This window comes from Panthera tigris, chromosome D2 (assembly GCF_018350195.1).
Source record: "Panthera tigris isolate Pti1 chromosome D2, P.tigris_Pti1_mat1.1, whole genome shotgun sequence".
NCBI classification, from domain to species: Eukaryota; Metazoa; Chordata; class Mammalia; order Carnivora; family Felidae; genus Panthera; species Panthera tigris.
In genome coordinates, this window is record NC_056670.1 from 58910873 (window position 1) to 58921006 (window position 10134).

Genomic DNA, 10134 nt, shown 5'->3' on the forward strand with positions numbered 1-10134 from the left:
TTAGCATCATGTTTTCTAGGTCCTTCCATGTTGTAGCATGAATAATATTCTGTTGTATGGATACACCACATTTTGTTTGTCCATTCATCAGATGATGAACAGGTGAGTTGCTCCCACTTTTTGGCCATTATAAATAATACTGCAATGAACACTCATTTAATTTTCATACTTACTTAAAACTTGGAGGTGTTTCTATTAACTTCACAGAGTTGCGAGTCTTAAATGACATCGGTGTGGTGAGGTGCCTGGCACATAGTAGCTTCTCAGTAAAACACTTAGGTTTATCTCTGCTCTATTTAGTTCCTCTAAGATAAGAGGCAGGGAGGAGACAAATTTAGGTTCAAACAACTGCTGGGTAAGGTTGTAGAAGCTGGATTGGGTGGGTGAAGAGGAGTGAACTGGCAAGGGAATAGAGCTCTCGCCTGTTTCTGCTCAGTGTTTACAAACCACCACCTATTTCGCACATGGCCTTGCCTTGAGCGGGCCTTTGTCCACCTGCCTGGAGCCCAGACAAGATTTTCTCCAGGTTTCCAGGCTAACCCATAAAAGCAACTCAAATCCAGCTTCTCCATCTTGACCAAGTCACTTAGCCTCTGAAATTTGGCTTTCTTACATCTATAAAATAGTATAATTTCTTACTATATCTATAAAAGAGATAATACTCATCTTGAAGAGTTGGTGGTTCATAGCATTCCCCATAATACTTACCACGATCTGACTTATTGTATTTGCTTCTTTGTTTATTGTCTAACCCCCTCTATGGAACGTAAACTCCATGAGGGCAGGACCTTGGTTTTGTTTACTGCTGTTTTCCCAGTGCCAAGAGCAATGCCTGACACATGGTAGGTATTCAATAAATATTTGTTGAATAAGGAGGTTCATTCATTCATTTTTCACCCAACATGAGTATATCCTGTGGTTTAGGGCTATACTCCACAGGAGGGAAACTGAGATGAGTTCCTTGCTTCCAAGGAGGTCTCTTCAAGTGGAAATAACAGACATGACTGAAGCAAATAGACTGTAATGAGACTTGATCAATAGAATGTGCACCTTCATCTTGCCTGATAGAGACAGTCCCTCCCTGAAGACCTGTTGAATCTGAAATAGACCAGAAATAGATCCAAAGTGATCCAACGTGCACCGGTCCCAGAGCTTGGCTCCTGGCAGGGAGCAAACCTTTCCCTACTGGAGAGGGGAAAGAGAGGAAGCAGAAAAAGGGAGTTTCCTCCTTCTCTCCTGGGCTGTAAGCCAGTCAGCCACAGTCAAAACTTTAAAAGGCCTAAATTTGTCCAGATACACTTCCCTGATCTTGGTCCCACCAACCCTAGCCTCCCCCCCCACCACCACTGCCTTAAGTCCCCAGGCCTCCCTCCCAGGATTCCAAAAGTAAGAAAATAACTCCTTCCCCTCACCACAGTCCAAAGGTTTCTTGCTTGGAATAGCCAGCCCCGTGCTAGTTGCTAGGTGAAAACAATCTGATTGAATTCATTCGCATACTGTGGGTACTGCTTCTTTGGGGCGTGTTTATTTAAAAGGAAAGGGGTATCTTGAGGCATGGGCCCCCTGGAAACAAGCCCCAGGCCACCTCTCTTGACTTTTGCCTTCCTCTCAGGAAGTCTTCCTTTCCTCAGTTTCTCTAAATAGGCTGGGTTGGGGTGGTTGTTGATTTTTTTCAACAACCTACAGCCGGTTGTTCATAGGCCTGTGTTTTTAAAAAGGACAAGCCTGAACTCACCTTCCTGCCTCAGGGGCCTGGGCTCCATACCTGGGAAGTAGACAGTCTTCTACTTTCTAACAAGCCAGACTTGAAGTTTGCAGTAAATCCTCTTGTTGAAGGACAGGTGTTTCCCAGCTGAGCCCTTGGGGAGATTCTCCAGTAGCGCAGGGACACCCTTCCCCAGAGGCCTAGTGGGCTGGACCTCTTTGGCCCCATTCAAAGTGAGGGGAGACTCCTGCCACACCGGGAAGAGGGCTCTATCCTCCACCTCCTTGGGTCCGTCTGTTTATCGGTCTCTGGGAATGGCCGCCTCCTGTTCTTTTTCTCCTTTTAAGTCTCTGAATCTCTTCTCTCTCTTCCTGAACTACTTCTCGGTGCCTCGGTCTCCGTCCCTCTGTCTCTGGCTCCTGCATCCGTCTCGGCTCCCGGCCTCCCTCTCCCCCTCTCCGCCCCTCCCCCGCGCTGTCATTCACCCCGCTCCTCTCCACGCACAGCCAATGGAGAGACCCGGCCGAAACGGCTAGGCTCGCTTGCACCGGGCTTTTTCGCCCGGTGATTGATGTCCCAGAGTCAACATCGAGCTAGCAGACGGAGAGGGGAAGGAGCAGCCTGAGAGGGGAAGAATACGGCGCCCCCTCTCTCTTTCCCCTCCCCCCTACTTTAGCCCTCTGCGCACTTCGCTTCCAAGTCCCCGCGCAGCCGGGAGCGGCTGCCGCCTCCGCGCCCCTGCGCGCTGCCCCCCGAGCTAAACACAGCGATCGCCGCCGCCCAGGCCCCCCCCCCCGCGGGGCCGGGGCCGGGGGCCAGCATGGAGCACCTGGGTCCGCACCATCTCCACCCCGGCCATGCGGAGCCCATCAGCTTCGGCATCGACCAGATCCTCAACAGCCCGGACCAAGGCGGCTGCATGGGGCCCGCCTCGCGCCTCCAGGACGGAGAATACGGCCTTGGCTGTTTGGTTGGAGGAGCCTACGCTTACGGCGGCGGGGGCCCCGCGGCCGGGGCGGGGGCCGGGGGCGCGGGGGCCTATGGTGCCGGCGGCCCCAGCGGCCCTGGTGGCCCTACTAGCGGCGGCGGCGGCGCCTGCAGCATGGGCCCGCTGGCTGGCTCCTACAACGTGAACATGGCCTTGGCGGGCGGCCCCGGTCCGGGAGGCGGCGGCGGCGGGGGCGGCGGCGGCGGCGGCGGGGGGGCGCTGAGCGCTGCAGGGGTGATCCGGGTGCCGGCTCATAGGCCGCTAGCTGGAGCGGTGGCCCACCCCCAGCCTCTGGCTACCGGCTTGCCCACCGTTCCCTCCGTGCCTGCTGTGCCGGGTGTCAACAACCTCACCGGCCTCACCTTCCCCTGGATGGAGAGTAACCGCAGATACACAAAGGACAGGTTCACAGGTGAGTCCGGCCGGCGCGCGCCCCGCCTGGCCGCGGCCCGGGCTCTGCGCTACCTTTCCCCTGCCCGGTGGCTCCCGCAGCCCCCTCTACGCACCAGGTTACCCAGCTCCTCTCGGTGCTTCCCCCGAGTTCAGCCGCCTGCCACCTTTCCACGCTCGCGGAATCGTCATGCTCGAAGAGTTCTCCCGTCCTGGGCCCCTCTCCGTCCCTCCCGCAGGACCCCTACTCTGAAAAGCGCTCCCTGATCCTCTCTCGGAGTCGCTGGGTTCAGTGTGGCCGAGGGAAGGGGGATGTAGCTTCGGGACTACCTTTCACCCCGGCTTTTGGGGCTCAGGAATCTTGGAGAAAGGGGCCCGATGTGAACAAACTGTTTTTTCCGTCCGGGCCAACGTTCTCTGGTTGAGGCGAAGAGCCCCAGAATCAGACGCTAGGAAAGAACAGGTTCCCCACCTCTCGTCCCCCTCCCCACACAAACACACACGCTCTCAAACACACCACACACCCCACTTCACTTCGCGCTCCGAGCTCCAGTGTCGGTTGCGCTTGCCGGGCCGGCAGAGGCCCGAAGCCTGAGTAAAGCAGCAGAGCTGGTGGGCCCTCTTTCCCGGACTGCGGGCTTCGTCCAGGTCGGTGGCAGCGTGAGGCTGAGCCTCCCGGTTCATTTTCGTTCGGTCCCGGCCTGGCGTCCTCCCCTCTGGGCCCAGTCCCGTTCCCTCCAGTGTGAATAATGCACCGGCCTGACCGGCGATCGATCGGCGGCGGCCCAAGGACAACTCCTGGGACGATTACGCACTCCGCGGCGGCCGACTGCCGCCCTCTCCGCTGCCTGCTCCGCGCCTTCCACCGCTCGCTCCGGCTCCCTCCGCTCTCGCTTCCGCTCTCGGCACTCAGCTCTCGCTCACGCGCGGGCCCTTTGCTTCGGCCTCACTTCCAGCTACCCCTTAGCATTCCTGGGATCCGAGGCGAGGATCCTCGATCCTTCCGCCGAGCCCAGCTCCCAAGCCCGCTGAGAAGTAGCCACGAGTTGAGCCTGGGTTCCCGGCTGGGCCTTAGAGGCGGCGGGAGGTACTGGCCGCTGCCGATGGCGATGGCGAGGTGGGACTCCCATGGGGCTCGGGCTCCAGGGCCCAACGGTGGAAAGGAGTTAGGGGGTCAGCAGAGGCAATACAGCCATTCTGCCCTGGGCCTCCAGGAAGGACCCTGTACTCAAGGGACCCCAGGACCCCAACCTAAGTCCTCTCAGGCCTGGGGAGGCAGAGCCTGCTGGCCATTCCACTCCCCCTACCCACCCAGGCCAGTCCAGTCTTGAAGGGCCCTGATGGAACCCTCAGCCTGGAACCCACTGGTCTTAGGTCTCTGGTGAAAGCTGTTCCACACAGGGCCTACCTAGGGGAGCCACCGGCGGCCCTAATCTGGCTTCAGGCCCCAAGAAGGTTCTGAGGGAGTGAATGACTGTCACCTTGTGTTGCCCTGTGTCCTGTATGTGTCTGCTTGTGTGCCTGTCTGTCAGGCCGGGTGTATAGATAGGTAATTTGCCCCTTGGTATGTGATGTGTCTGTGTATGTTGCTGTGTTGGTGGCGGCTCAGGTCAGGACCCAGGGTTCCCCCACCCACCCCCACCCCCACCCCCACCCCCGCCTTGATCAGATGCGGCTTCAAGCTGCTGGGCAGCTTCCTGGAGCAGTGGGGGGCTTCGACCTTTAGCTCGCCTCAGACAAGCCCCTCAAGGAGACTGGCTTGGGCACGAGAGAGCCCGGGGCTAGGGAGGCCTCCGTGGCGGCGGCAGCGGCGTCCGCCTGGCGGGCGGGAGGGGGCCGTTTCCCGCCACGGGCTTGGAGCTGAGGGCTGACGGGAGGATCGCGGCCCCGTTCCTGGGGTCTGGCCTCTGCGCTCGCTGATCGCGGGGAGTCGGGCCTGGGACGCCTCCTGACGCTCTGCCGCTTGCCTCTGCCGTCTGTCTGTCTCCCGCTCCAGTGGCCCTCTCACCCTTCACTGTAACACGCCGTATAGGTCACCCCTATCAGAACCGGACGCCCCCCAAGAAGAAGAAGCCGCGCACGTCCTTCACGCGCCTGCAGATCTGCGAGCTGGAGAAGCGCTTCCACCGGCAGAAGTACCTGGCCTCGGCCGAGCGCGCCGCCCTGGCCAAGGCGCTCAAAATGACCGACGCGCAGGTCAAAACCTGGTTCCAGAACCGGCGGACGAAGTGGAGGTGAGCGCGCGCGGGGCGGGCAGTTCTCAGCCCCGGGGTCTCTCCTGGGGCGCTCACGCCCCCTCCGCTCTCCGGCTTCTGATCGGTTCCCTGCTAGGCTCGCCAGGAACCGGGAGCAGCCGAGGCGGATGCCCGGGGTGGGGCTGGAGAGCCCCCGCTCTGTTTTACCGGAGGCTTCTTGGCTTTCTGACCCTAACGCTCAATGCTGGTGTAGACGCGGCTGGTCACCGCCGCTGCTTGGGGAACCTGCGGGGCTAGAGCACAGTCAGTCCTTGCAGTCCGCGCTTTGGGAATCAGTGAACGCTGAGGGACTTTTTGTTTGCACAAAGTAGCGCTTACAGACATGCCTCCTCCGTCCCGGAGACTGGAGGCCGGATGGCCTGCGCCTCGTTTCTGCCGCCCCAGAGAGGGCTCCTGGCGGAGCTGCCGGGCCCCAAACCGGCAGCCTGGGCCCCTCTGACTCCCTCCTCCCCGGACACTCAGCCAGGCCCTCACGCAGACGGTCTCCCACCCTGGAAGAGGAAAATCAATCCCTACCGGCTGCAGCGGGGTTTTGGAGAGTCCCACTGAAAGGGGGATCAATTAGGAGCAGATGGGTGTGTGTGTTTGTGTGTGTGCGGGCACTCGCCACACACACATTTACCCTTCTCCCGTCACACACCCAGTACACTAAAATCCCCCACCATGCATACATCTCTCTCTCTCTCTCTCTCTCTCTCTCAACGTCCCACACTCCTAGGCAGCCTTACTCACCACCAGCACCGCGCTTTCTCCAGCTGTACCCACTTGCACCCCTCCCGCACATCTGGCCCGCATACTTGGTTCCACAAGTTTGGTTCCAGAAGTTTCTCACTAGCTCAGGCCTCAGGGGGGAGAGCGCAGGAGAGTCTGGGCGACGTGCGCGGGGCCGTGGCCCAGTGGGCCTAGCGCTGGAGGAAGGAATTGGAGTTTCCTCTTTTTCTGAAGGAAGGCGAGGGATCTGCCCGGGATTCCACCGGCGTGGCTTCCACAGGAAGCCACTGCCCCCACGACTCTGCCTCCACCCCATTCCTGTCGTTGGGGAAGAAATGGAGTATATGGCTTCAGACCTCTGGGATCTAGTTAAAGAGGTAGCTAGGGCTGGCAGAGTAGGGGTGTGGGCACTAGTGTTCCCAAGGCCCCACCAGGGCTGCAGCCTAGGCGAGAGGAGGGGGCGAGGCAGGTCCCTGGAAGACAAGGGGCTCTGGGATCACCGAGAGTGTCAGGCGAAGAGAAGGGAAGGGGCAAAGATAAACACCCCACCCCAGGGAGAAAAGGAAAAACCGGGCAGCTTGAAGAAGTCTTAGGGTAATAAAAGAAAGCAATGGATGACTAAACCTTCATTTTCGTTTCAAACAAATTCTCTTAATTCTGAGAGAACAAAGAGGGTGGGGTGAGAGACAACAAGAGAGAAGGACACAAAGCCGAAAAGGAAGAGAAAGGCTCAGGCAGTTTGAAATGCAGGAAAGAAGGGGAAGGCGAGACACAGAAAGACGCGCGGAGCTAAAGGCAAGAAGGGGCGGCGGGCAGGAGGCCGGCGTCCACCGCTGGGAGAGGCCCTTGCCGGCTTCGCGCGGCTTCATCGATCGCCTACAAATTGCTTCTGGAGGCCCCCGGGACTCCCATTAGGTCTGTCCACCTTAGAGACAGACGTTTGATCTCAGTTGACGGGGTGGAGGGGAGGCATTAAATGGAATAAGTGAGTCATCGCCTCCCTGGACCGCCTCGGAGAAAGGCGCTGGTCCGGCGGGAGTCCCGGCAGGGCACAGGGCTCGGCCCAGGAGGTAGGAAGGCTGCGAGAGTTTCGCAGAGAAGAGAGGTCTGGCAAAGCAGCTCGAAGGCAATCCACCGGCTCCCGCCTCTGCCCTGGACTGGTGGGGAGGGTGAGGCGCCTCAGGCTTGGCACCGCAGAGCTGGGGAGAGGCGAGATGCCACCCTACCCCTGGCTGCGCCCTCCGAGGCTAGTGGGACACGGGGAGCTCCAGATGCTTGGGCCTGGCGGATTTCCCCACAGCTCCCCCGGGGTTCCTGCGCTCCATTTACTTGTGGGGTTTCCAGTCTGTGTCGGAGTCAGGACCCTCAAGATTAGGGTGTGTGTTAAAGGGGCCCAAGCTGGAGTTGGGGGCTGTGAAGGAAGCAGTGCTCGTCCAGGCTGTTTCCCGGGAGCGCGCTCGAAGCGTCGGTAACGTCGGTAATGGCTTGTCCCCGGTGCAGGCGGCAGACCGCGGAGGAGCGTGAGGCTGAGAGGCAGCAGGCGAACCGCATTCTCCTGCAGCTGCAGCAAGAGGCCTTCCAGAAGAGTCTGGCGCAGCCCTTGCCCGCCGACCCGCTATGCGTGCACAACTCTTCGCTCTTCGCCCTGCAGAATCTGCAGCCGTGGTCTGACGACTCCACCAAGATCACCAGCGTCACGTCCGTGGCGTCCGCCTGCGAGTGAGCCTGCCCGCTCTGCCCGGAGAGAGCCCGGGTCCAGCCGAGGGGTCGCGGAGGCTGAGAGCCGGGACTCTCTCCCACCCCCTCCTGCTTCAGACTGTGCGCGGGAGGGGAACGCGGTGCCCCCTGCGCTCGGCGGAGCTCCTGCCGACGCTGTTTTCTCTTTGGTGGGGGGAAAAAAAGCGCGGGAGACAGGGACACGCGACCTCGTTCCAGACGCCTAAGTGGTCCCGCGCCCCCCTGGAACTGTTCAGAGTCCTCTCGGTTTACGTCTATTTTATTTTATTCTGATTTTTAACGTGGGACTGAGAGAGGCAGAGGACGTTGGGGAATAAGTTTCTGGGGTCCTCAGAGGACAGCAGGGGCTGTCGTTTGAACTTGCTCTGGGAAGAACTCTGTATTCCACTCCCCATCACACGTGGACGCCCGCAGGCCCACACAGAGGTGATTTCACGGTCTCTGGTGGTGTCACCCAGAGCCAAACACAGAGGACCTACGGCAGAGTGTCATGCACACATAGGGCCATCGCCTTCACACCCTTGACTCTCACTGTCAGGCATAAGCTAGGGGTGACCCAGCTGCATTGTGAACAGCATGGCACTTCTCACAAACACGAGGCTACGGCCACACTGTGACACACTACCCCACACACGACAGCGTCACGGCCCTCCAGGCCCCCATCACACATCCTAGCCGCACCCAGGTACGCACAGGCAGGTTTTCACACAGACTCAGCCTGCTTCTCCAGATCCTGTTCATACGGGGAGCTTAAGTTATGCACTTATAAGGTGTTTTCTGTGTAACCATTTTATAAAGTGCTTGTGTAATTTATGTGAAAAAATAATAAAACCCTCCGGATCCGGAGTCAGGGCTACCTGCTCCTTGCTGAGCCCAGCACCTTGCAGCTACTTGGGTTTGGTGTGAAATGGTGCCACTGGGGCAGCTGCTGCTGTCTGGGCATAAGGGACACCCGGGGGCCAGGACCTGCAGGTCCTGGAGAGAGGGAAGGAGGGGGACAGAGAGAAACAGACCTGAGGAAAGGAAGGAGTGCCAGGCTCTCCTGGGACGCGGATGCTTGAGAAGATACACGGTCTTTGGGTGTGAGGGTTGCGCGCGTGTGCATTGTGTGTTTGTGATGGCATGGACCTTCAGGATGTAACTGATCGTGAATGTAACAGTGTTTAAGCGTGTCATTGTGTTGGCAACTATTGTTAAGTGCTTGTCTCTGCTTAAGTCGCAAATCGAAACCAGCATCATACATACGAACTTGCAGTGGTCTGTGTGACCATGTGCGAATGTGATTGTGTCTTCCGGGGTACCGGTGACCACCCACCCAAATCTGTGACTGTGTGTGACTCCCGTGTCAATGTGTGTGAGAGTACATGTGAGTTTCTCCTCGTGAATCCATTTTTGTGTTAAATGTGCGAACGTTTGTAATCGTGAATCACCCGTAATGGTGTGAATACACTTGGGTGTGATATGTAATCATGTGTGACATGTAATCATATATGAGATGTGTATTTTACTATATATACTTGTGTGTGACAGTATATAATGGGGAAATGAAGTAGAGAGTGTGGATCGTCGTGGGTGACTGTCCCTGTCGGTGAGTGCGTGTGATTGGTTGTGATTGAGTGGGTGTAGTTGCGCACTGCTGGTGTGTGGGGGTCTAAGGTAGGGTGTGTGATGCACGGGGGGGGGTACTAACATCTGCTAGGAGTTCCAGGGTTCTAGGCCCTTCCTCAGTAAGCCCCACAGGTTGGAGCACAGTGAGTCAGTAATTGGGCCAGGATCCTGTAGTGCTCTTAGTAGGATTTCCTGGCTCCCAGCACTAGTCTGGCCTAGTAGAGATCCGAGTAAGTGACTTCCTAGGGACCTTCAGGGGGCCCCACACCCACTCCAGCCAGGACAGCAGCCATGGGACACAACACTCCCTGTAACATCCAGTCCTTCTGCCTATGAGACCAATCTCAGGTGCACAAAACTGACTTGTTTTTTCTGAAAGAAGCTAGGTGGTGGAGGCTCTGAGGACATGCCATCCTGGGGGAATTAAGTGGGGGGGGGGGAGATAGGCTCTTTCTTTGGGATGGGAGTGTGACAGAACTTGGTGGCTAGAAACTAGAAGGGAGTGGGTGTGGGACTTGTTCAGGTATACAGAGCTATGTGTGTGTGTGGGGGGGGAGGGTTCAGAGTCACAGAAACCATCGGAGACACTCTCCTTCACCCCTGCCAGGCCGCCATCCTGGACCTGCCATGCCATGGGGGTGGGGGAAAAAGCCCAGCAGCCTCCCAGCCTAGTAGGCCCAAAGGGAAATTTGACTGGGTGGGGCCGTGCTTATCCATTCCTCATCCGTGGCCCCCTTGGA

At 58.2% G+C, this 10134-nt stretch overlaps 1 protein-coding gene across 1 annotated transcript; it reads left to right on the forward strand.

The window, feature by feature from the left end:
* Window positions 1-2250: 2250 nt before the first annotated feature.
* Window positions 2251-9207, forward strand: TLX1 (T cell leukemia homeobox 1). Its single transcript, XM_042960345.1, has 3 exons — window positions 2251-3105; window positions 5116-5317; window positions 7550-9207. Exons 1-3 carry the CDS (start codon window positions 2526-2528, stop codon window positions 7770-7772), a joined length of 1005 nt encoding a protein of 334 aa, XP_042816279.1. The 5' UTR covers window positions 2251-2525; the 3' UTR covers window positions 7773-9207.
* Window positions 9208-10134: the final 927 nt, after the last annotated feature.

Coding starts and splice junctions, on each gene's coding strand:
- TLX1 (XM_042960345.1), top strand. CDS start 2,526: ATGGAGCACCTGGGTCCGCACCATCTCCACCCCGGCCATGCGGAGCCC. Junction 3,106..5,115: donor CACAAAGGACAGGTTCACAG/GTGAGTCCGGCC, acceptor CACGCCGTATAG/GTCACCCCTATCAGAACCGG. Junction 5,318..7,549: donor AACCGGCGGACGAAGTGGAG/GTGAGCGCGCGC, acceptor TCCCCGGTGCAG/GCGGCAGACCGCGGAGGAGC.